The sequence below is a fragment of the Camelus bactrianus genome, chromosome 23 (assembly GCF_048773025.1).
Source record: "Camelus bactrianus isolate YW-2024 breed Bactrian camel chromosome 23, ASM4877302v1, whole genome shotgun sequence".
Taxonomy (NCBI): domain Eukaryota; kingdom Metazoa; phylum Chordata; class Mammalia; order Artiodactyla; family Camelidae; genus Camelus; species Camelus bactrianus.
The window spans coordinates 3,668,682-3,694,110 of NC_133561.1; the positions used below are offsets into that span (position 1 = coordinate 3,668,682).

The following is a 25,429-nucleotide window of genomic DNA, read 5'->3' on the forward strand; positions in this document are numbered from 1 at the left end:
CCTCTGTGCCTCGTGGGTACTGGAAGGGCCGATATCAGTCAGCTTAAAACTGTCTTCTTTGTGTGATTTTTTTTTTATCAGTTTTTAAGTTCACCTGAGTACTCAACAGAAACTACCTGCTATGTATGGAGATATTCATTTATTCAGGAAACACTAACTGCCTACTTTAAAGCAAAATTTGTCTTAAAGGGTAGAATTATAACTCCCCTATTTGATCTGGTTCATTGGCTGATGAGGAAACCAGTGAGCTGTAAAAAAAACTGGTGCAAAGGAGAGTCCAGAGAGCAGCACCCCGGACAGGCGGGCGTGCTGAGCGTGCGCTGACCACGCCGACGCTGTCGGTGTCCACGCCGTGGTAACTGCGTCTCCACTGGGCAAAACTCGCTTGCATCTCTGCAGAGAAGCATTTGCATTACCATCAGTCCTCAGTTACCTTCTGTCTGTACAGGGTTATAAATAGTGAGTGTGGATGGTGCGGCCCTCCCAGCCTCAGCTCATCCTGCAGAGGAGTGCTGGACCGCACCCACATTCCTCAGAGAGGAAACCAGCCATTTGGGGCCCATTTCACTGTCTTTCACAATTTTCCTGACAGTCTCCCCACTTGTGATCATCATGATCTCAAAGATGATTCTTGATCACAAAAAGCAGGCTGTTGTGATTGGGTCTGGCCTGATTATTTACATGGAGCAGCAAGAACATCAGTTAACTGTGTACAGTACTTGAGTTTGCTTTGTGAACTGAGAGGAAGGCAAGCGGGGAGCACTTGAGTCAGGAAATGAAGGATAACTAGAAAAAGAGGGGAGAAGCCAGGGAGAGGGAGGTTCTACTGGACACACAGCACGTGGGAAGGGCAGGGCAGAGGCCGGCGAGCGGAGGGCGGTGTGATGATGCTGGAGCGAACGCCTGGCAGCAGCTGAGGTTCTCAGAGAGGTTGCCTTGGCCAGGTCCCTCCGGGCTGAGTAAGGCCTGTGAGGTGGAGCAGAGCACTGTCAAGCTTGCCTCTGAAAAGATCTCAGCTTAGGGACTGTCGCAGCAGATGGGAGAGGCTCAGGGCGTGGGCAGTTACAGATCATCACGTGAGAGTAGCTGTGTAGTGGCAGGGACAATGGGGACAGGAGGAGGGATGAGTGTAAGAGGGGAGATTTCAGGCAGGGGAATCAGTCCGTGCAAAGGTCCTGTGGTGGCACAAATGAGGGCAGGTATCAGCAGTGCAGGCGGACCGTGGCAACACCTCGAGCATCAGAGCAGCGGACCCAGGAGCCAGGTGGGCAGATGCAGTGCTGGACTGCACAGCCCAGGAACGAAGAGCATCAGCAAGGCATTTGTCCTTCTGTTTTCCTCCAACAAATTTTTATGGAAAGCCTCTGCCTGCTGTGGCTGTGCATGCCCTGAAAGTGGGGCTGCGGCTGGTCTCTCTGAATTTTTCTCTGAATTTTTAGCGTTTTTGGTGGTAGATCTGGACCGTGTTTGGCTGGGAGTGTCCTTAATGCCAGGAAGTTTCACCTTTATCTTGAAGGGAACTCAGGCTTTTAATCAATCCAGGGAGTAAAAGGATCAGATACGAGGTTTTAAAAAAGTAACACATTGCAGAACGTTCTGACAAATGTATATTTAGGTTTTAAAAATAAAATTTGATGCTGGTGCGTCGAAGGATGGAGAGAGATCCTCTTGACTGATTTTAGTTGTGTTCTGTTCCATGTATGTTGTAAGATGTTTGGGTGGTTGAAGTGGTTGTGTTTCATTTGGCAGAAACAGCATGTGTGCATTTTTGAGAGTTGTTTGTCTAAGTAAGGTATTACTTAAGGGCCTTTATGAATCTCCAGGTCAGGTCTGATTACTGTTATCAAATCCACTAAAGTAACAGACCAAAGGAAAACCAGTGCGGGACCAAGGACCAAGATACGTACAATGTCACTTTTTTCTTTTTCTGTAATTTCGTTATTAACTAAAATACCTTCATTTCCTAAAATGTTGATCAGTTTTAAAATGTCAGAACTTGAAAAGCTTGAATTTGAGAATTAAAAGAGGCTGATTGCTAGTTTTACGGACACTCAGACAGTGTCGTTAGCGTCTGACTGTTAGCGCTTCCTCGGGATTGGAGGTGGCGGGAACCAGTGTTACAGTCTTGTTTCTTGTGGCAATAAATTTAAGAAACCTGATGATTAGTATCCTGATCAAGAAGAAAGGAAAAAGTCTTCCCCCTTTTTCATAAAAATGTATGGAGAAAACCTCCAAACATTTCAAAATACAGAAAAGAGAAAAGCTCACATAACGGCAGACACGCGGGCGATGGGAGGCACCTGTGACGTCAGCCTGTGTTCCAGGCGCCTGTGTCATGTCCCGTCCTTTAGCTCAATTCTGAAAGAATATTTATAGGGCTTTTTTTTTTTTAATGGAAATCAACTTATTTTTTCTTCTCATTTTTTTCATCGTGTTGACTGCCTTTAGCTCTCTCTCTTAATCTATTTCGTGATCACTTTTTTTTAAAAAGCCCCTGTTCCCAAGTGTGAGCCGTATTATAACTGTCCTGGTGCCTAGTTTAGGGAGTTCTGGCTAATAATTTATGTTGAAAGTGTTCATTGGGCCTTAGAAACATTCCCGTCGTACACCTCTTACTGTGAGATTTCTGCCCAGATCTGAAACAGGATAGTGTATTTTTTCTGAATACATATAATATACAGATTCAGTCCACTGGCATCTGCAACTGTTAATCCTTATAGAAAAGGCACGTGGAAAAGTGAAGATGTGCACTGCTTTGCGAAAAGCTACAGTCATGTCAAAAATGTATATATAGTTTTAATTTTATTGTGTGTGTTGAGATTATTTTTCTATTTCTTAGTCGTTTATATTTTAGTTTTGGTGCAGATTTTTGGTAATGACCTATCTGTGGTGTCCGGATCCGGGTAAAGGTGTTCCCTTACTGGCTGTGCACGACACGCCCTGAGGAGCACACAGTCTGGTCTCCGCAGTCCGAGCTCACTTGCTCCGGTTCCCCATACACTTCTGTGCGTGAAATTGTGACCAGGTCTTTTGCCTGGGCCGTGTGTTCTGGGCAATTCTTGCCAAAAACAGAGGGAAAAACCCAGAAACTTAATCTAACCAAGCTTCCAGATGGAATTGCCAGTCTAGAGGAAATGGGGGTAAAATAACATGGAAAAGGACACAAATGGCGTCGAGGAAGGAGGAGGTGGGACGGGTTGTCCTCAGACCTGAAAGGTGTGTCGACTAAATAAAGTGCAACCTTGCTGAGACTCTGGTCCAAATCAACCAACGAAAATATTTTGGGGTGTAATAAGGGAATGTAAGGTATTGAAGAGTAATTATTAATTTGTTATGTATGATGATGATATTTTGGTTGTGCTGAAATATCTTTCTGTTAAAGATACTTAGTGAAGTATTTACAGGTGAAATGATGGGCTGTCTAGAATTTAATTCAGTGCCTTGCTGTTCAGTGTGTGACATCCAGATCCACCAGCACCAACCTCACCTAAGAGCTTGTTAGAAATGCAGAAACTCAGAACCACTATGGAGCCAGAAACTACATTTTTACCAGTCTCCGAGAGATGCAGATGTGCGTTAAGGATTGAGAAGCATTGCTTTAAAATACCTGACGGGAGGGAGAGTGTGGGTGGGGGTTAAAAAAAAACAAAATTGCGAATACTGCTTATTATTGAAACGAGGGGATGAGTGGCGGGGTGGAGTGAGTGACTTTAAGTCAGGTGTTCCTAGCTCGGGAACTGACAGACCCAGTGACTGTGTGTGTTTTCCGTCCAGTGATGTGGTTTTTGTTTATTGGTTTGAGGTGCAAGTAAGGGTTGAGATACAGATTTGCCTGGTACCGTCCCCTTCTTCCTGCCCAGCTGGCCAACTTACGGGGCGGTGTTCAAAACCCTGAGTGCATATATCTTAGTATTCCTCCCACATCAAATTGTTCCCTAAAATGTTTGGAAGAGACTGACTTTAACCGCTAACGCCAGCGTGTCAATCCCTCTCTCCAGCCGCGCTTAAGAAGGACCCTCAAGAGCCTCGATGGTGCTCTGTGTGAGGATGACGGTGATGACATCGAGAGGGCGAGCAAGTAAGACGCGGGCGTGGCGTGCTGTTAAGGGCGCGAGTCCTGGGCCGCAAGAGGTGTTTCAAGGCGCGTGCGCCCTGACAGGCCACGTTTGGCCCCCTTGCGGTCTTCAGCGAGAGGGACCGGTGCTTGCTGGAATCTCACGGGGGATAGATCTTGAGATGGGAAAGCAAGATGGACCGGACGTGTCTTGTTCCTGGGAAGCTCGAAGGCCTGCAGAAGTATCTGGGCCAGTGGCGAAGGGGGAATAGGCGCCCCGCCGCCTCCTGGAGAGGGTGGGTGCCGTATGGGGCAGTGACAACGCGCAACCGCGACAGCTCGGATCCAGGCAGGGAGGGGCTCAAGTCTGTGGTGACACCAGAAGGGAACACTTACTGCAAAGTTTTAAAAATTAATCGTAACATAAAATAAGGGAAATAATAACGGTATATGTTGAACTTTCTAAACAATTTTAAGATATCTGGGGATGACAAAATTGACATTCTTTTTCTCCCCGTTGAATGTATCTTTGTTTATATAAAGAAATACGCATTCTCTAAAATGAGTGAATAAACAAATAAAAGGAAAACCATATAAAAATACTGAAAGTGAATTTGGACAGGAGCAAACTTTCCAGGTGTTCCGTCTGAAATTTCCAAGCCCAGTGTCCCCAGTCCCACAGACCCAGACTGTGTGACGAGCCTGTTGTGCGTCCGCAGCGAGAAGGTGCCATACCCTTTGGTTTCTTTGTTCTCAGCGCACCTGCTCTCAAAAACCGCCGTGTCCGGGTCGGTGCACCAGTCACTGGGGAGACTTGGGCCGCGAACCGGTGATCCGAGCTCTGCTCCTCCACAGCAGCGGCCGTGGGTGTGCAGAGCCTCTCCTTAGGTGAATGGAGTCGGGGAGAGGCGCTTGGGTGTGGCGTGCGCGGCCGTGTGACTGCTGGTGCCCCTCGTTTCCCTCCAGGTTGTCTTCTGAAGATGGTGAGGAAGCGTCTCCCTACTTTTACGAAAGTGACGACTCCCTTGAGATGAGAGCGAAGGCCCCGTACTCGGGCGAGATGGACTTGCTGGGCGAGATCCTCGACACGCTGAGCACCCACAGCTCGGACCAGGGGAAGCTGGCGGCGGCCAGAAGCTTGGACTTCTTCAGGTCGATGGACGATATTGAGTACCAGCCCACGGTGCGTTGATGTTTCGGCCGCTAAAATTAAGTGCAAACTTTCTCCCCCTTCCTGGGGTTGCCAGATGTTACATCTTAGTTGGTAGGAGTCAAACTCCAATGTCAAAACTTCAGAAGTATGATGAAAGTTAGCCACCAAGGATTATTCCTAGCAGCAAAATTCCAGTATTTTCCCTTCATTTATCCAGTGCTGGTGGTTATTGCCGTTAATTGAAATTCTTTCGTCAAGCAGCAATATTCTCTTACAACCTAATTTTATAGTTGTCTTTTCTGGCGGACTTCCAAACGTGAAGTGTTCCCACTTTTTCCCTGTATTTTCTGGGTCTTGAAAAACTTTTAAGAAATATATTTATTGAAGTGATGTTTCTTTGTATTGCTTCAGAAATGAGCAGAGTTTTAATTTAAATAGGTTGAACTGGATGCTTTAAAAACAGGAGAGAAAGAAGTTTAAGTGATTTCAACCCTGTTTGATTATAATAATTTGGGAACTTGGCATTGATAATATGATATAGTTTTTGCCTATTTGGTTTTTTCTGGTTTTTTTTTTTTTTTTGCAACTCCATTTTATTTTATTCTACTTTTCAGATTTTTTGGGTAGTATAATGACAAATAAAAATGTATATGTTTAAGGGGTACAATTTGATGTTTTCATACACATACACACTGTGAAACGGTGACCACAGTCACGCTGACTGATGTGTTCATTGCCTCACAGCTTCCTTTCCTTTTTATTTCCTCTTCTCTTCTCTTCCTTTCCTTTCGTTTCTTTTTTCTTTTCTTTTCTTTTCTTTCCTTTTCTCTTTTCTTTTCAGTGAGAACACTTAAGGTCTATTCTCTTAGCAAATTTCAAGTATACAATACAGTATTGTTAACTGTAGTCACCATGCTATAATTGGATCTCCAGAACTTTTCCTGCTTTTCCAGAACCCTCCAGCGTCTCCCCATTTCTCCTACCCCTCCGCCCCTGGCCCCTGGTTACCATCATTCTACTCTCTGCATCTATGAGTTTGACTATTTTAGATTCCATGTACAAGGAAGGCCATGCAGTATGTGCCTTTCTGTGTCTGGCTTATTTCACGGAGCATGTCTTCCAGGTTGATCTGTGCTGTCACAAATGGCAGGATATCCTCCTTTTTTGTAGCTGAGTAATATTCCATCTTGCATATTCTCCACGTTTTCTTTATCCATTCATCCATCAGTGACATTTAGGTTGTTTCCATAGCTTCACCATTGTGAATAATGCTGCAATGAACATGCAGCTGTATCTTCAAGATACTGATTTTATTTTCTTTGGGTATGTACCTACAAGTGTGTGTGTGTATATTTTTTTGGCTGGATTATAAATCCATATATATCTTTCATATATGTATATATCAGCTGATTTCCGTAGTGGCTGCACCCATTTACATTCCCACCAACGGTGTGCAAGGACTTCCTTTCCTCCACGTCCTCCACCATCACTTGTAATCGAGCCTGAGTTTTACAGGTGACAGTTGCAAAGACGTGGAAGCCAGTGTCCCTCTCACTTCTTTGCTGTTAACAGAGCCGGGGGAGGTGTTCAGAGATGACGTTGGTGCTGCGCGCCTGCTGGGAGGGACCTAACCAGCCTTGGGAGAGACGAGTAGTGATTTCCAAGTAGAAAAAAAATATATTGCCTAAGTAATGCTCTCAGCGTGTTAAATTTTTTCTGAATATGTTCCTTCCCTCAGAGTAAGTCCAGCGCCCCAAGCGAGAGCAGCCTAGGCCCACTCTGCAGTGGCTCAGGGGACCAGGCTGAGTGGCACCTGGGGCAGGACGACAGTGCCCTGCACGGCAGGCACCTGCCCCCCTCGCCCAGGAAGCGGCTGTCCTCAGGTGCGGCGACCGAGTCCCTGTTCATCCTGAAGGAGGAGAGCAGGGAAACACCGGGGAAGCCGGCTCCGCCGTCAGGGCCCGCTGTGCAGCTGGCCTCGCCCGAGACCGCCACCGCGGAGAGCAGGGACACACTAAGCCAGCCTCCCGATGACCCGCTGGAGCCCAGCCTCGGACGGCGCTCTTCCACCTTTGTTCCTTGGGAGAAAGAAGGGAGAGGAGCCGAGGATGCGGCAGAAGGTGCCGGACTGCTCCAGGAAGTGGTGTCCCTGTGTCACATCACATCTGCCTTCCAGCAGGACCTCAACATTTCAGAAGGAAAAACAGGTGGAAACCAAGCCTGAATCAGCAGTGAGAGTCGGACACTTGTCGCAGCGCCGCCGGAGGCGTGGGAGGCCCCGGGGTAAATCTGCATCGCCAGCAGTGCTGTGCGGGAATGACCGCCCTCACTGCTGCCTGCAAGTTACCTGTCCTTTGGAGCGTTCACTTCCCCACCTCGTTCCCCTTGTGTGTAGATTAGCCCTTAATTCTTAAATGTAAAGCTAATTGTTCCATGTGGTCTTGAATCAGGTACTAGTTTGTACGTATGTTGGAAGTATATACTGAACACATGATTTCCCAGTATTTGGTGCTTAATGCCACCTCGCTTGTTTAAGCTAGTCTGCGTGTGTGACCCTTGCACATAACCAGTAGCTCCTGCACTAACCTGGTCGAACGTGAACTGGCCAAGATCTCAAAACCTCTCAGAACTAGCCTGAAACTGCTGAGAGTGTCAACCCACTCATTGCCTTAATCTTAAGCCTATACATTAAGCATACTTACATAATTTATGGAAATACATACAAATTTTGAAAGATAAGTTATAAGTGTTCTGCGGAGCAATAATGCCTTTTTCTAGTCATTGAGTCAAGGACAAAAAATTCATTTTTTCGAAGTTAAAAAGCTCTCTTGTGGACACTGCAGCCATGTTTTCCAAAATACGTAAAGGTACACACTTACCTGTCACTCAGTGAAGTATATGAAGTGCTGAATTACAATGTGAAATTAATGACTTCTGTTTACAGATGACACTTTAAATTTTTTCACGTCCCTCTGCTTGCCTTTGCTAAGTAAGAGTCACTCCCAGAAAGCCAAATGCAACATGAACTGTCCTGATAAAAAAAAAGTTCCTATCTTTTTTTTCCCTTAACTAATAATTCTCTATCAGAATGCTTTATATCATCTCAAATTTACTTCTTAAAATAATTGACTGTCTGTTTTGGAGGTTTGGGATTTGTAGGAAGAGTGGAGAGAGCCCGGAGTCCCTCTGCAGCCCCCGCCGTGTCCCTGTGTGGACCTTGCCAGTGCGGGGCGCTTCGCCACTCACGAGCTGCGCCTTCTGCACATGTCCCTGCGTTTTCCCGAGCGCCCCCTTTCTGCCCCGGGACTCCACGTCCCATTTGGTTGTCACGTCTCCGTAGGCTCCTCTCGGCTCTGACAGCTTCCCGGACGTTCCTCGTGCCCGACGACCTTGACAGTTCCGGAGGGTCCTGGCGGGGGAGTTGTGGCTCCTCTGTTGGAATCTGGCGGGTGTTCTTCTCACTGGGATGACGGGTGTTGGGGGGGGGGGGTGCTGCAGAAGAGCGCAGCTTCAGCCACCGTGTCGCGGGCACGCGCCCCCCCCCCCCCCCCCCCCGCTGTGGGACGGTGGCGGCGCCCTTGGCCGCCCGCCGGGCGGGGTCTGCCGGTGCCCCGCGTCCTTGCCTGGCTTTGGAGGGACGTCACTGCACGCGGCCCCCGCACCGGCTCGCGCCGCTGTCCCGCCGGGGCCTTGTGCTGCCGCCTTCAAAACTGACCTGGGAGGGACTCGCGCCCCGATTGCTCCGCGATTGGCCGGGTGGGCAGGAATCGTCAGCGAGAACGGCGTCTTGTTAGTATGTTCCGGGCACAGACTCTGCACATCCCCAGCCATGAGTATTTTTTTTTTAATTGTCATTTTAGGAAGGGTGTTTGAGAAACCATTTGAGAACCCCCGTCAAGACTGTATAAAATATTTGCTGAAGTCAGAATTTAGTTTTCAGTTTAAAAAAGTCCTGGAAGGGGTTTTGTTAAAAACATTGCTTAAAAATAAGGTAAAGAAAATGGCCAAGTCTTTCTTTTTTAAAGTACATTCCAGAATCTGAATGGGTATGTTTTATTTGGGACAGTTATTCGTTTGTGTTTATGAAGGAAGACAAATCTTGTTTTCCTTACAAGGATGGACTTTGTATATATTAAAAAAATTTTTAACCCTCTTTTTAACATGAAAGTAAAACTCGAGGTTCTTGTCAGATTTTGCCTTTATATGCTCATTACAAAATTCCATTTTGCTTTATTGAAGTATGTAAAACAGAAGTTCATTTATCAGAAGGGCTGTTTTAAATGAGAAGGAAAATCTGTCACTCTGGTTGTTAATCTGCTGAGCAAATGTTCGTCATACTTTTTGAAAAGAATGTACAGCAGCCCTTTAATATGAATACTGGAATGAGATATTCTTTTTCTTCAGAATTCGTGGTCTGAAGGATGGGATAATTGTGAGTGTAGCAGAGGCAAAATTTGGGTTTTAGTCCATTTCCTGAATAAGCTTCACGGCCTCAGAAGCGGGAGCTCTTTCTCTGCCTTCCCGCCACGTCCCCAGACACCTGGGGGCGCTGCTGTGCGCGTGAGAGGGCAGCCACCGACACGTGCACTTGTGTCGGGCTGTTCTAAACTGGACGCGTGCCTTATTTTACCACACTAAGTCAGCTGTTCGATTCCACGTTGAAAACAAAAAGTCTACATGTGATTCCTGGAAAACAACACAAAAGACTAGTAGCAAGTATTAGTATTTCCAACCATTCCCGTTCTGAGTCTTCAAAGTCTGATCTTAAACGAGCCTTCCCAGGACCGCGGTGAATGTGGGGAGAATGAAGTGCAAGCGAGTTCTGGAGGATAAGTATCATCTTAGTTTCTCCTGGGTTCCTACTTTCTGTTGTAACTAAACCAAGCATTTGTATATTCCCCTGCTGTTTGAATTCCTCCCCTGCCCCACCTCGAAGGACTACACCTGTTCTCTGACAGAATCGCATAAATGAGCAAGACCTTTGGCTCCGGTCCGCGGTCTCTCTGTGGCCTCCACACAGAGTCACGATTCTCCCTGAATCTCACTCTGACTTTTATCTTTTTCCCTTAGATGTTGCACCCGTGGTATTTCAGGGGCTAAAGAGTATGTGTGGATTTAGGAGCTCTTGTTTGTTAGGTGAGAGTGTTGTTAAGCGGTTTATTTTAATGGTTACGTACTTAGCCTATTTTAGAAAGACACCACGATATAGCATGATTACTCTTCTGATTCAAAATTAAAAGCTCATTCATTTGCGAAATAGTGCTTGACTCTCTGCCCAGTCCCAGGCAAGGCACTGTGACTGCAGACGCCGGGACGCAAAGGAATTGACCTAGTCCCTGCTCTGAAGGAACCAATTAAAAGGAAAAAGAATTGCAAATCTCTGTTAATGATAATGATAATATATTTTGCTTGAAAGTTATTCAGCCAAGATTCTATCACCAAAAAGAAGTCTTTTAAAACTGCTTAATCTGAAACATGCTCTGAGTACAGAACCATTGTAGCATTTCTGATTTCGTTCACTCTCTTCCTCTGTTCTACGAAGTACAGTAATGCTGCTATCTGGGACGCCTGCTTTTAAAGGACAGATCCAGAGACTCTTAGAAATGAAGTGTTCTTGTTTATCTGATTGGTCCCACGCTGCTCAGCCGAACCAGGTGGCCAGGCTCCTTTGCTCAGCTTAGGTCCCTTCCGGGGGAGCGGAGTGGGGTGAGTGGATGCGTGTTGGTGGGAACCTAGTCTTTACCATCTTTATCTTGGTAACAGCATTCTCTAGAAACAGTTCCCCACCCCAGACTAAAACCGTGTGTGACAGTGATGTGGTTAGATTCTGTGCTCACATCCTCATCAACAGGGCCCAGGAGCTTACAGATTAGTTGTTTCTGAAATCAGGTGGAGAAGCAGACTGCTGATCAAGAGGACAAAACTGTGACTATTCTCATTTCGTCGATCATACTTTTCTCGAAAATCTGGATTTTCAGGAAAAGATTATTTCCATGAAGAAATTTTCTAATGTGAATTCCATTTTGTTTAGCATTAAAGATATGGATTCTGGGTAGATATTTGTAGATCAGAATATAAATTTAAGAATGTAAAATGAATACCCAGAGCTAATTCCCCCAAAGCACTTCTTATGATAGGAAATGGGTTTTACAGACTGTGTCAGCGTTGACATCTTTCCTGTGTCGAGCCCAGGAACTTGTCAGCGTCTGTTTCTTAAAGCTTGTTGTTTTGAGCAAATCAGTTAATATTGTGATTTGGTCAACATAGAGAATTATATGTATTTAGAAAGAAGCATATTTAATTTTGAGAATAATAGGATTTTGTGCAATATTTTTTTCTTGCATAATTTAGTTCATATAAACATGCACATCTGCTTTTCCAGCAGGTGCCTTAAGGTCAAGTTTTTTCAGTATTTGTGTAATACTGTATGTACCAATGTTCTATGTGATTTTAGAAAAAAAGTATTCTTTATACTATCGGCAGGAGAAATGTTTTTGTTTATTTAAAATAATTATGAATTATGAATATTGCATTATTGTATCACGACTAACTGCCTCAGCAGCAATAAATATGCAATAAGAAAATCCTGAACCTTAGGTTAGCATTGACGGCACTGTTACTTCAGAAGAAATGTATATAGTCCGAAGTGCTGACTCTCATGTGTACTTTGAACCAACATTCAGTCCTGTACCACGTGCATCTCCACGGCGTTATGTGGCGATGACAAAACACGTGTCAGCTCTAAGAGCCCTTGTGGTGAGTCTTTGGTCATAAGATTTATGAAGGGCATTGCCGATACTTTTTGACTGTCTGTAAATTAAGTTAATTTTTGTATGATGTACAGTTTGTTTAACCTTAGAGCTTCTATGGATTTCTACCTTTATTATACTTGAATGAGGCAGAAAAGCACTGTGGGAAACCTGTAGCTCTGGGTGAGATACACAGACATACCAAAAAAAATCAAACAAGGTACTGAACAGCAAAGACAGCCGGATGCTTTCCATCCAGACAGCTCTGCTTTTTCAAACCGTACTTCAGTTAAGCCAAGTAACTTAAAATACACAGTATTTTAAGAGTCACAAATGATTACCTCTTTGATGCTATAAACCTCTGAGTCTCCTCGTCTGTGTCACCCCATGTCTCAGTAGAGAGCCTTGTTGAGGTACACTGACAAATGCGCCCTTTGGTTCATTTTGTGACATCGAGGCCAGGACAGAGCTAGAACCCTATGCATGGTAAGCGCACCCATGTGTCAAGTCACCATCCCTCAGAGAGTGTCTTTTCCATATGGTTATTTTGAGAACCACTTAATAATCATATACGAAAATGAGATTTCTTGATAACCTGTTATGATTTAGTACTTAAAGCAACGCCTAAAACAGCAAATGAGTATAAACTGCATGAAACCTACAATTTAAAATGCACCAAGCATTTTTACACAAAAGGTACATGAGAGGTTAAAATGTGAATTTTTCCAAAGCTTACTTCTCTTCAAGTGAACAACCGTTTGAAAGGACTGACCATCCGGAGCTTTGTGCTACACGTGGTGACAGGTGTCTGTGCAAAGCTCCCCGGCACCGAGACACGCTTCCTTCTTGCATCCTTGAGACTGCAGCCTAAGTCACCTCTGAAGCCGACTACTATTGGGAGGACATTGTGCATAGAAGTCTTGTTTGGGGAATTAAAAAAATATATATGCAAAAGTAAATGTTGGATGAATGACACATTACCATAAAGTGCCCAACAATGCAGGTTTAAAATAAAATTGGTCATAATCAAAACTTCCTGGTGGTGACTCTTCCTTTATGATCGGCTGGCTCTCCCCGGCAGCGTCCAGGTGAAGTGTTGTAAGGACCCCGCCACCTCGTCCCGGAGCAGGGCAAGTGCCGCAGTGTAACCTGAAGCCTGAGTCTTTCTGAGGGGTCTGCCTGAGAGCCACCCGCTCCTTCGGGTCCATCAGGCTCTGGGACCACAGGAGAGGTGAGCAGAGTGTCCCTGAGTACAGCAGAGCAGGGCTGCCCAAGCCAACACCTGTTTATGGACCTCCATGGAAGAGTCAAGGACAGACGTGAAATGTAGTCGTGTGTGTGAACAGCGCTGCAGAGGCCAGGGGTGAACGTCCTGCAGGGGCTCTGAAGGGCCGCCCAGAGCACAGGGCAGGTCTGAAAGCAGCACAGTTTCCCTTGCGTGCGGAACTTCTGGGAAGAAGATGTTGAACTTTTCTTGTTTCCATAGAGGAAGCAAAGGTCTGACTGTAAGAAAAGAGGTGTGATCCTTGGAAGCCGAAGGTTTAGCTAACTTTTACTGATCTTGATTTTTAACACTTTGCCTGCCGCCTTGACCGGGGCTGGTCTCAACACCTCTCAGTGTCTCTGTCGGAGAAAGACGCCCACATCTTAATTTTATAGATGCAGATTTTAAAAGCCGCAGCTGGATTTTCCTTATGTATAAGTGAAAGAGAATGCCCTTTTTGGAGTATTATTTTATAGTGAGTCTGAGCACCTTTTTGCCTGGAAGTAACAGTGAATTACAGGACGCGTAAAAATGTAGACATTTATGGAAGATACAGTGTTAACAGCCTGAAAATGAAATAGTGTGCTGTGGGAGTTTCTAGCTGAACTAAAATCTCTCCCAAGTTCTGCTGTTGATTTGTCCTGTTACCTGATTTCCCTGAACTTTTATTTCTCTCTGTGTAAAACAGAAGTGTCTGTTCTTAGGATGAAATAGGAATATTGAGAAACTTCCATCTGCATCGCAGCTGCCACACACAGCCGGCGCTCTGTATCCACGCGTCCACAGCCACAGATCCAACCAACCCAGATCGAAAATGTTTGTCTGTTTTTTATTCTAAATTCCAGAGCGTTCCAGTTTTTACAGTTTCAGGTCTTACGTTTAGATCTTTGATCCATTTCCTTTGTTGGGAGTGGGCAGGGGCAGGTCCCAGGGGGGCGGGCTGTGGGTTCAGGGCTCCCAGGGCGGCTGCCTGCCCGCTGCGGGGTGAGGCTGGGTCCTGGGGCTGCTGCTGGTCCCCTGGTAGGCAAGGCTGGTTCCCAGGGGTCCTGGGGCGGGCGTTGGCCAGCTGGTAGGCAGGGCCAGGCTCCAGGGGTTCCCAGGGCTGCTGCTGATCTGCTAATGGGTGGAGCTGGGTCCTGCGGGAAGCTGGTGGGTCCTGGAGCTGGTGCCAGCTCACTGGTTGGCTGGGCCAGGGACCAGACAGTCCCGGGGCTGGTGTTGGCCGGCGGACGATGGGTATGGCTGTGTCCACGTGAGGCTGGAAGCTTGGCCTGGGGCATCCTGGAACGGGTGCTGACTGGCGGGTGGACAGGGCCGCGTCCTGGCGCTGACGGCTGGAGGGAGGACTCCAGAACCGCACTTGCCTCCACCTGGGTCTTGACGGGAGAATCCGCTCCCCAAAGTGGCTCCGCTGGCATCCGTGTCCCCAGGGTGTCTCAGTGGCCTCCCGCCTCTCTGGGAGGCTCTCCAGGACCAGAAAGCGGGTCTAATCCAGGCGCCTTTCAAATGGCTGCTTCCACGCCGCGTCTCAGAGCAGGCGAGCTTGTGAGCGTATGCCTTGAGAGTGGCTCCTCTCAGTCTCCCAGCACAAGCCAGCCGGCCTTCAAAGCCGGGCGTGCTGGGGGCTCATCTTCCCGATGCAGCAGTCCCCGCCGGGGAGACCTGCGTGGGGCTCAGACCCCTCGCTCCTTGGGGAGAAGCTCTGCAAATTTTGATTATCTCCCGGTTTGCGGGCGGCCGCCCTGGGAGCTCTGACTTGGCAGCACCCCCACCCCGCTGCCCCTTTCGCTGTGGCTCCTTCTTTGTGTCCTTCCTGGCAGAAGATCTGTCCTGCTAGCTTCGGGGCATCGTCATCAACAGTTGCTCTGTAAATAGTTGTAATTTCGGTGCGGGCGGGAAGCGGGGAGCTCAGGGTCTTCCTCCTCCACTGTCTTGGCCGCCTCTTGTTCAGTTCATCTGTGACCATCCAGTTCTCAGCACGACACTCATCTCACAGCAGATGCGTAACAGCGGTGAACGAAATGGAATCGAACGTCACTACTCAAGATGGCAGAGTTTTGGCAAGACCTTACACCGGTTAACTCTCACAGGAGTATAATGAATAAACTAGCCCCTCTTTTGGAAATGTCTGTCCACTAAATATTCACATCAGACATGCAAAACAAACTCAAAGGAATGGTGCTGAGCTTAGTAATAGCAGAATTAAAATCTCAAACTAACTCTGAAATTACAGAGGAAGTGGGACAGGAAGAAGCAAGCTGTCGGGAGCTTCTTCCTAAAACTCAAAGCCCAGGGGCAAGTTAACCCTGTACCATTTCTGCATGAATTATGGATAAATGTTCTTTAATAAGAATGTAGGGAGGTATTACTATAGGTTCTTTGGAAAGATACACAAACCAAAGGATAAGTTTACTATTTGACCAGCCCCTCCTGATGGGATGGATGAGTAAATGCAAAACTTTTCATTAAGCACAATCTCTTTCTTCACGTATTTTTGTCCATTAATGAAGTGTTAACAGCAGACACTATTGTGTATTTTAAGATTTAAACTGGATAGTCTATACAAGCAACTGACATTTGGTTGGTTCCAGCAGCGGCCCTACACATTTCTTTAATGATTTTGAAAATGTTAGCATAACAGAAAGGAATTTAGAGGTTATTTAAGGCTTATTTGTCCTTAAATTATTTGATAGACTCCCAGCCATAGTTGACCTTTGGCACATTGAAAAGCAGATCCCGTTCTCATTTTTGGTATCGTGACTGCTTTAAAGGACATAGCCACGTCGGAATCTCAACCTAATTAATTGCACCTTATTTTGCGGTCTGTCTTGGGAGCCCTTGCTTGCAGGACGAACTGTTTTTGGTAACGTTTCTCCTCCTGTCACACTGTAAATGCCACCAGGCCAGCATTTATATAATTGGCTTCTCCCTTTCTTCCTGTTCCATCCACTACCCGCTCGGTCCACGCAAGAACGTTCCTGCTGCAGCACCAAGGCTCTTCTGCCCGGGATGCAGAACCGTCTCCCTTCAGGATAATCGACTCCGTTCAGAAACTTCTGTCTCTTGTGTTTCGTGCAGTCTTCTCTACCATCGCAGTCTTTTCTCCAGCTAGGTAAGATCTCTGATGATATTTTTGATTGCAGTGAATTATGTTGTGCTTGGCACCAAATGCAAGATATTTGGTGATTATTTTTTTCATGAAATGAGTGAAGTGAATAATTCTGCTGTTCAGAATGACTGTGAAGAAGTATTATTATATGTCCCATTTTAAAACCAGATTTGTATGTCCCAGATACGTTTGAGAGATTTAAAACTCATGCATTTTGAACAACCTCACTTTGGGTTCGGGAGAGATAAAAGCCTTGGAGGTCTGGGCGTCTGTGACACCATCAGCAAAAGCAAGCTGGGGGGAGGAGGGGACCCTTCAGAGAGCATCCAATCTGTCCATTTAACTTCAGTGCATCACTACATAGACCAGGAGAGCTGCGGAATCCGCGGGAGACCCAGGTGTCACCAGCTCAGTTTGCTTCCTTGCTTTTGATGGGAGAGAATCAGCAAGAAAATGATCAAGAAGCAGATTTCAAACCCCACACAGAAGAAACTCTGCTGAAAAGCAAATGGTACCAAACAAGAAAAAGTCAGGTAACGTGTCTTCTCCCAGGTCACCAGGGGCGATTATGCTAATGCACAAGGAAGTTCCCTGGGACACAACAGTTTGGGGGGAAATTTTTAGCTCAATCTGCCAGACACTTATCACACGGCAGCTTCTCGCTAGACCGATTCGCACCACCCACACAGCCGTGCAGGTCACCAGTTAGAGTCAAGTGCGCGGGGCTATCGGGGACAGTCCTGGGGAGAGGCCCTGTCTCTTTGTCCTGAGACTGGGCTGGCCTCGGGAGCAGGTGGAGGGCGTTGCTTGAACTCTGGGGGCGTTGCTGCAGGTGCCTGGGGAGGGTTTTCTGGAACAGAGAGAGAAGACGCTGAAGGGAGGGGAGGTTGCGGATGTGGCCCTGCCGCCCCTGCCTCCCCGGCCAAGGGGGGGACACCTGTGAGGTCAGCACATCCAGGGACTACAGAGACCTCCCCTCCCCCATCATCCAGTATGTCACCCACGAGGGACACGAGGGGGTGCCTTTATCTTATAAAAGGTGAGAGTGGAGATGACTAAGTGATATTTCTTACTAAGATAAAAAAAGCAGCCATGCATAGGCATATATATATTTTCATGTTCTTTTTCATTAAAGGTTACTACAAGATATTGAATAGAGTTTCCTGTGCTGGACAGGAGAAACTTTTTTTTAAATCCATTTTTATATATAGTAGCTAACATTTGCAAATCGCATGACTGGGACATCGTCCTGCACACCAGAAATCGACACATTGTAACTGACTGTACTTCAATAATGAAATAAAAATTTAAAAAAATTTTTTAAAGATAAGAAAAAGCAACTTTGCACCAAGAACACGGTAGGGGCTGGAGTTTCAGAGGATCTCTATGGGGCTTGAGTAAATGAGTCCTTCCCTAATAAATAGCAAGAGAATATGACCCGGAAAAGAGGGTTACACTCAGAAATTTAGTGAAAAACAGAAGTTACAACACACGGTTGGAATAAATTAAGTTGATCAGAAAGTTCATATTTGTGGCCAGTGTTCCATTTCTTCAATTATTGCTTCAACTATTTAACAATCACCGATCCTCGTTTTTTAAATTAAGAGGGCTGTTTCTGGAGAGAGACGACCTGCCTGGATTATAAGTCTTCCCCCACACCTGAGGATGAAGACTTGCTAATTCCTCCGCACATCCTGATGGGCATCTGCCAACAGTAAAGAGACACTTTCATAGCCTTAGGGAGAAAATAAACTGAAATTTAAGAATTGAATTTTTTACATCTAACTTGTAACAGTGGTGAAAAATACCACAGGATCCCAAATCATCTGTTTTTACTTTGTCTACATAATTGATTAAATAATGTGAAATCTGTTTAGTATCCTGCCAGCAACCATCTTCATGCAAGGTGATCAAAATTTATTGGTCAAATAAACTGGGTTTTGACCAAATTTATTCTTAAACACTGTTAGGATTTACTTTGAATTTTGAGCAATCAATTAACCTGCCCTCTTGAAATATTTTTTACCTACTTATATCATCTCTAGTTTTAATTTCTTGCTCAAAGAACACAGAAAGAAGTACCCTCTGAGAAGAGACCCAATCATCCTCTTCAAAAAATGTTTATTATACAGTTTTAAGATTAACTCTGCATGGCAATGGTGTGTTTATTTTTATAGCCCCTCTGAGCCTTTTACAATCGTCTTATCTCTGAACTAGTAACCCCTGAGGGCGGACGTGAGACCTGCTGAAATGCATTCAGTAGGTCAAAGCTACTGGAACTCCAGTAAATCTAAATAAATGTAATTTTATCCCATGGATGTGTTTGGTTGGTTTCTTTAAGAGAGAGGCACTGGAATTAATTTGGATGTCATTTCAAATGATTTAAGGTGGCCTCTACCAACTCAGATGACAATATCATATTTTACTTCCTAATTGGAAACAATGTTTGCTTTATTCTTTTTTTCCCATGACAGGGCCTCCCATCCTACGAAAGTCATAACCTCCACCAAACACTAAAGAAGCCGACATAACTGGGGCTCCTCTGATCAGTGATTCTGACCATTGGATGCTTCAGATGTGTCACAATTATTACACCGACTATCCTTGTCCCCTTCAGTTTGAGACCTTTCATTCCTACTATTGCAGACTCATTATTTGAGCTAGATTAGTATGTGGCAGTGCAGGGATATCGAATTGGAATCCGTGTACAATTCAGATCACCAGTCAAGAGGACCCTTTGGCTTCTGTTCTGTCTTTCAGAGACTTAAACACCAAGGCATTAGAAAACTAACAAAGACTTTTAGGAAAATTTGAGCTGGGGCTCATGTGGGGATGTGTATATTTTGGACCTCAGAGACCTAATAACTTCGGGAACCTCATAAAAGAAACCTTCAGAGTTAGGCTTAACTGAATGTTTCCACATGACAAAGTATTTTCAAATTAAATCTCCTCTTGGTGGTTAGTGTTGAGTTAATTGCCTTTTTGCAAAATTAAACGTTCTCAAATTATTCAAAGGGGGAGCTTTTTTTTTTTTTTTTTTTTTTCTTCAGAAAATGAGACTGGCCTGGCAAAATAAGATTTCTGAGTGATCAGTAAAAGGCTTTTGGATGTTGACTGCCATTGCATAAGTTGATCTACGACATCTCCAAATCCACGACCTGCACAGCCGAGTCACAGCGGGGGTTCGGGAGCATCTACGCTTTGGGGACTTGTAACAACACATATACTTGCCTCCATTCAGTGATTGCTTTGTTTCAGCCCTGAATGAACTTCAGTCTTGCAGCCTCAAGCTGCCAACCACGGGCACCTCCAAGAGGTGCTTCTGAGGGCTGGACGAGGTGGATTTGGGAGCAGTTTCCCAGGAGGGGTTGTCACCCGACACATTAGGAGACCCCGTGGCTGGTTCTGAAAGTGGCTGTCCTCAGGCACATACTGCCAGGTATATTTGATGGAATGTCATTCCCAGGGTTCTGGAACCACAGAAAGCGAAGCCTGGGACCAAATCACAGAAAGACGAGCTTAAATTGGAAACATGCATTTTTGTCATCACTGTTCAAGGCGAGGCACAGAGTAATAGTTGCACTTTTGCTGGAAGCGGGTCAGAATGTGAAAGGTCATATATGAATAAGGAATTAAGGAAAGTCTCCTGATTTGAATCATAGCCCTGCAGAGCATAAAACCAGGTGAAGTCGGCTCACGAATCAACATCATGAAACGACAGTTTAAACCGAGACACGTGGGTCGGTATTGCCTGCTGGCGAAGATCGTAGACGATCGTGATTCCTTAACAAACGAGGTTTAAGAAGTAACCCTAAAAGGCTGAGTATAAAAACAAAAAAGTCATCTCTATCAAGCAGACCTTGTTTTTTCCATCTTATCGTCGGCTGTTTGGGAGACTGATACACCCAACCTTTGACTGATTTCCTGGCGGTTCTATTGAGAACATACGGGTGGTCTGCACAGTTCATGTCCGTCTCACAAATGGAGTGATTTCCTCAGTCGGATGGGACGGCCGTCACAGGCGGCGGTCTGAGCCCTGAGAATGACATGAACAAGCCGTCGAGAAGGACCGCACCAAACCTGCGTGTTTTACAAGCACATCCAAAGGTGGGTGGAAGAGGATGGGCACCCACGGCTGGTTTGGCAGGTGGAGTAGGAGGTGGAAGCAAATATGACCTCTGACGCGCCCCCATCTCAGAATAATGGTAAGCGACGTGACACGTGGGGCTTCACACTAATGACTGTTACCCTGTGCCTGTGAGCTGGAGGTGCGGTCCCATTTTTCAGGCCAAGTTCACGTCTCCTGGGTGGGGCAGAAATTTAAACCTATGTTTCTTTGTCTCCAAAGGCTCTTGAAGTGAGGACAAGGGTTCCTCTTGCAGAGAGCTGCCCGAGGGCTGGATGAGCCGCGACGGCCGCGGCCGCGGAGTGAGTACGGCACGAGCGCGGGGCCCCCCGTTAGCGCTGCGGCGGCGGAGCCTCATTACCGCGCGCGCGTCTCCGTCCTGCGACAGCTGCTCGTCAGTGCCTTGGCTAATGCCGATAGGTGACAATAGTAATTATGCCACCCAGGGGCCGCCTCCATCTCGGGTGATTTAAGGAGGTGGAAGCGGGCAGGTTGGACAGTCGATTTACGTCATGGTCCTCTGTCACCTCCTGCTTCTGTCTGGGGTCCCTGAGCCTGCAGAGGATGCGTGGCAGGCCCTTGGGAGGGGCCTTCCCGTCGCTCCTGGGACGCACCCTCCAGATGTACATCTTCCTTCGGTGCCCCCCGCCCCCGATCCGGGCAGGCAGTGGGGCAGCTGTGTCTACTCTGCTCCCCCGCCCCCCAGCCTGCAGCCCGGGCCCCCAGCCTCCAGTCCTGGGCCTGGAGTGACCAGATGCTCACCTGACTTCCACTGAGAGAAAACTGACCTACGTTTGTCCTATTTTATTAATACTGGGCTGATTATCATTGCTCTGCAAATGAATACTGCATAATCCATCAGTTCCCAGAGCAGCAGCTTTGGAAACAAGAAATTAGCCACAGAGGAGTCCCGCGTTCCACCGCATTCCTGCTTTGCCTCGTGGGTGTGGACAGGTGTGACTCAGTCATGCACCGCCGTGTAACAAACCCATCTAGCCTTAGTCATGTTGAACAGTGATTTATTATCTCTCTTTGTTTGATTCTGTGGCTCGATTGGGTTGTTCCTCTGCTGGTCTCACAGGGGTCGCCCTGTGGCTGCGTCTGAGCAGAGCTGGGTCTCTCTCTCACGTGGCTCTGTCACTCCAGGCTTCACGGTGTGGAAGCCTCAGGGCCGCCAGCCAAGAGAGGGGGAAAAAAAACAAAGTGAAACCGCAAGCCTCTCGCACCTAGCGGCATTCCCATGCCATGCTGTTGGTCAAAGTCACAAGGCCAGCCCCGACTCGGGGGAAGGCAGACATACCCACATCTGCTTACGAGGCAAGCAAGCACGAGGGGCTTGTTTCCACCACCTTTGAAACCGAGTTAACACAAACTGCAAAATTACACATGATGTGAAAGTTACACCAACACTGGTGATGCAGGCACCAGACTTTCTGTGTAAGATAAGGTTTATCTTGTTAAAGATGGTTCAGTGCAAATTCTCCATAGGGCCGACTCAGAAGCTTTCCCCATGAGACACTGTACGATCTAGGTTGTTCAAAGATGCGGATTTGACTGGCTGGGTCAGCCTGTAAGTGACCTCCCGTATGTTGGCAGCATCCACGTGGAATCATTCGTTCATTCATGCCTGCAGGCGTTCATTCCTATATGTGTTTGAACACGCATTCCTATGTAAAGCCCTGAAGTAGCCACTGGAAGAGGGAGAAAGCCAGATTAATGACATCTTTTCAAAACGTAACATATTACCATTGAGGGTTATCTTTTTCTTCTCACCTGTGCTGATCCCGACAGGACCAACTTCTGTAATTTTTTTTTTAGTTTGTAGTCTTTTTTAAGTCAGCTACTTATTTTTTTCCTTTAAGCAAGCGCTCTTTCTGTCCCTTCCATGTAAGGCTCGATTAAGAAGTTGTAACTCTAATGGGACGTAAGAGTCAAAATGTCTTCGGGCAGGCTCCAGCTGCAGACACCCAGGGACATCCGTCTTCATGAGCAGACACTTCAAGCAATATTAGGAACGGAGAGAAAGCCAAAGAAGTAGACATTAATAAGTTACCCAGCTGTGATGGTTTAGAAGCCAGAACATCCAACAACAGCTCACACGAATCTTGGGCACTTTGGGGTTTTCCATTCATTATTTGTTCATCTATGCAGAAAATATGTATTGTGTTTTTAATGTACACTAGGCCTGTCCTAGGTGAGGGATTTTTGCCAGGAAAGACCAAAAAAACCAAGTTCTTGTCCTCATTTAACTTAAGTCAAGAGAAACAGCAAAAAAAGATGTGATTTGTCCAGTTGTGATAAAGAGCATGGAAACAAACAAACAAACAAAGGAGGGCTCAGGAAGCTGAGGCAAACACGCCACTGTGATGAGGGGTGTTGAGGGTGGGGCAGTGTCTATGTGTGGGTGGGGACGGCTATGTGCAAGCTCTGTATATTTTCTGTTCAATTCTGCTGTGAACCTGAAACTGTTCTAAAAAATTGTCTATTAATTAAAAAAAATAAAAATTAAATTTAAATTAAAAAAATTTTTAAAAACCAGCCAAAGAGACTAGGGAGACGGGACACTAGGGTGAGGGGAAAAGCAAGATGGAACGGTGTCCCTTGGGTGGCAAGGATTTTGAGAAAGGAATGACAGTTGTATCAATGGCTGCTGAAGACAGAGGACGGGCCGTTGTGTTTGGCAACGTGGCCATTGGTGACCCCGACACAAGCTGTTTCATGGAGAGATGCAGAGGGAAGCCAATTAGTTTGCGTTCAAGGGAGAATAGCAGGAGGGGAGGGGGAGGCAGAGAACGTAGAGAACCCTCTTCTGGATGTTCTGCTGAAAGGGGTGCTGAGAAGTGGGATGGTAATTGGAGGGAGATGGGGCCCCAGGAGATAATTGTATATAATAGGAAATATGGCGGCATGCTTGGTGCTGTTGGAAATGGCCCAACAGGGTGAGCAAACGGGTGACGTGGGATGAGAGGAGCGATTTCTGGAATGATGTCCTGCTCTAGAACAGATATAAAAGTTCCTGTCATTGATTTTTTGAGCATGTATCCAAAATACATAGGCATGTCTTTAAAATTTTTGTTTAAATGCTACTTTATTTTTTAAGTTTTTAAATTATTAAATTATTTTATTTTTAATTTTTTTGGTGGGGGAGGTAATTAGGTTTACTAGTTTATTTTTAGAGGAGGTACTGGGGGTGGAACCCAGGACCTTGTGTTTGCTAAGCATGCGCTTGGCCTCTTGAGCTATACGCTCCCCCCTTTATGCTACTTTAATAGCATGTTATATGCATTTCAAAACATATATAAAATTCTAACCAAATTTTTGGGAAAAACTACATAAATCTTAGAGTCTGTATTTCCCTCCATACCATGTGGACACTCGCACTCACGTACTCCTTCCTTTGGGGTTCTTACCTTTAGACGAGGTCGTGGTTTGACACCAACTTCTCAAAAAGCAGTTGGAAGGAAAGACCTTAGTCTTTTAGATTTGAGAATCTGAGTTTTCATTTATCTTGTTTTCTGTCCAGGGAACTGTTTTGACCATAAGCAACACCTTACATAGAGCCATGACTTTATAAATAATGCTCAAGGTGAGTTAGTTAAAAGGTTCTTCACATGCTCCTAGAGGTTACTTTTGTCACATGTAGTGTCACAAAATGCACAAAATACTCACAAAGGAGAACCACCACGTTTCGACTTTTATTTGTGGACGCTGGCTCGCCCTTTAACCACAGGCCACGCCCATGTCTCTCTGGAATCCGTGACTGAGGGACGGGTGGGTACATCATTTCCTAGGTGGTAACTGCAACTTTTTGCTACATTATAGGAAGAGTGAGAAGTGTGCCTATTTTCCCCTGTCGTCTCTGTGTTAAAAAAAAAAAAAAATCTCAGTAGCCCACTAATGGGCAAACTAAAAACGTGTCCCCAGGTTGCAAAGTGTGAAGTCTAACTGACAGGCACTGGGGCTTTCTGCAGAAGACGCTGTCCCCTGGGAGGTGTTCTTGCTAATTAGGAGGCTGAAATTCCTGGCGCAAAAAAACACTGTTCTGTGATTGGCTAATATAACATGATAAAACAAGGTGACCAGTTGAACCACGATGCACGTCTTTGTGGTGGTCAGAGGAGCGCTTCCCACAGATTCAGTGTTCCCAGTCGTACACTGATGTCTCCAGGGGTGTCAGAAAAACCCGTGGGTACCATCATCCCATTCACGGGTGCGGATCTCTTCCTCCAGAGACAGGATGCCTCTAAATCAGCCTCTCCGTCGCAGGGGGAGCCAGCACGCTCCACATCTCCACTCGAGAGCCGTCCTTTTCCTGACGGCTCGGGCTGTAGGACCCCTGGGTTGCCCGTTTGTTGGAGGCGATGATGGAAGCAACCACCGCCAGAGAGAGGACCACCAACAAGGCCAGCGTCACGGAACCGACGGCGGCAAAAACATCTGCGAGCAAGTCATCTGCCAGCTGCAAGGACGGAGACAATTGTGATGTGAGTCACAGAGCAAAGGGGACCGTCCAGGACGAGGAGCTACCCCGGGGTGAAGGCCACGCAGAGCACAGGTGACCCTCAATGCTGCAGAAGGACCAGGTGTGAAAGGAAAGGCAGGTGTTCCTGTTCCCCAGCTCAGGTGACATGACCACGTACCTAGCGTCTGAGGTCTGGGGTCAGACAGTGACGCAGGAAACATCCACTGTGTTTCCCCCATGTCTCGGTCTCAGTGACTGAGATCATTCGTGTGCCCTCTGGACCAAAGGGTGAACCCACACAGATACTGGTAAAACAGTTCTGCGTCTATAGGAAATACGCTGTTCACCATCTCGTGCCTCCCTGCCGGAAGTTCTGATTTTGCATTGAAAGGATGGCTGTTTTCCAGCCTGTCTTGGGAAAGGAAGCCGATCAAATGAGCTGGGTCTCGCGGGGGACATGCTGGCATGCAGGGAGGGCCACCGTGCGCTGGTTTCCACGCCCATCCCTTTGA

General features: G+C 46.4%; 2 protein-coding genes across 6 annotated transcripts in view; one reads left to right on the forward strand and one right to left on the reverse strand.

The window, feature by feature from the left end:
- DENND1B (DENN domain containing 1B) overlaps window positions 1–12,991 on the forward strand; it is a 213,106-nt gene extending 200,115 nt beyond the window's left edge. For 3 of the 4 annotated variants that reach the window (XM_010956286.3, XM_010956287.3, XM_074351588.1), the window contains 3 exons: window positions 3,999–4,078; window positions 5,021–5,237; window positions 6,946–12,991. In XM_010956286.3, coding sequence (XP_010954588.2) covers window positions 3,999–4,078; window positions 5,021–5,237; window positions 6,946–7,431 — 783 coding nt within the window. In that variant the 3' untranslated portion in view covers window positions 7,432–12,991. Of the gene's footprint in view, window positions 1–3,998; window positions 4,079–5,020; window positions 5,238–6,945 lie in introns of those variants that run through there. The other variant, XM_045517634.2, reaches the window with a different exon arrangement.
- Window positions 12,992–24,323: 11,332 nt separating this feature from the next.
- Window positions 24,324–25,429, reverse strand: part of CRB1 (crumbs cell polarity complex component 1) — a 128,721-nt gene continuing 127,615 nt past the window's right edge. For both annotated transcript variants that reach the window (XM_074351584.1, XM_074351583.1), the window contains exon 12: window positions 24,324–24,914. In XM_074351584.1, the coding sequence (XP_074207685.1) occupies window positions 24,699–24,914 (216 nt within the window). In that variant the 3' untranslated portion in view covers window positions 24,324–24,698. The remainder of the gene's footprint in view (window positions 24,915–25,429) is intronic.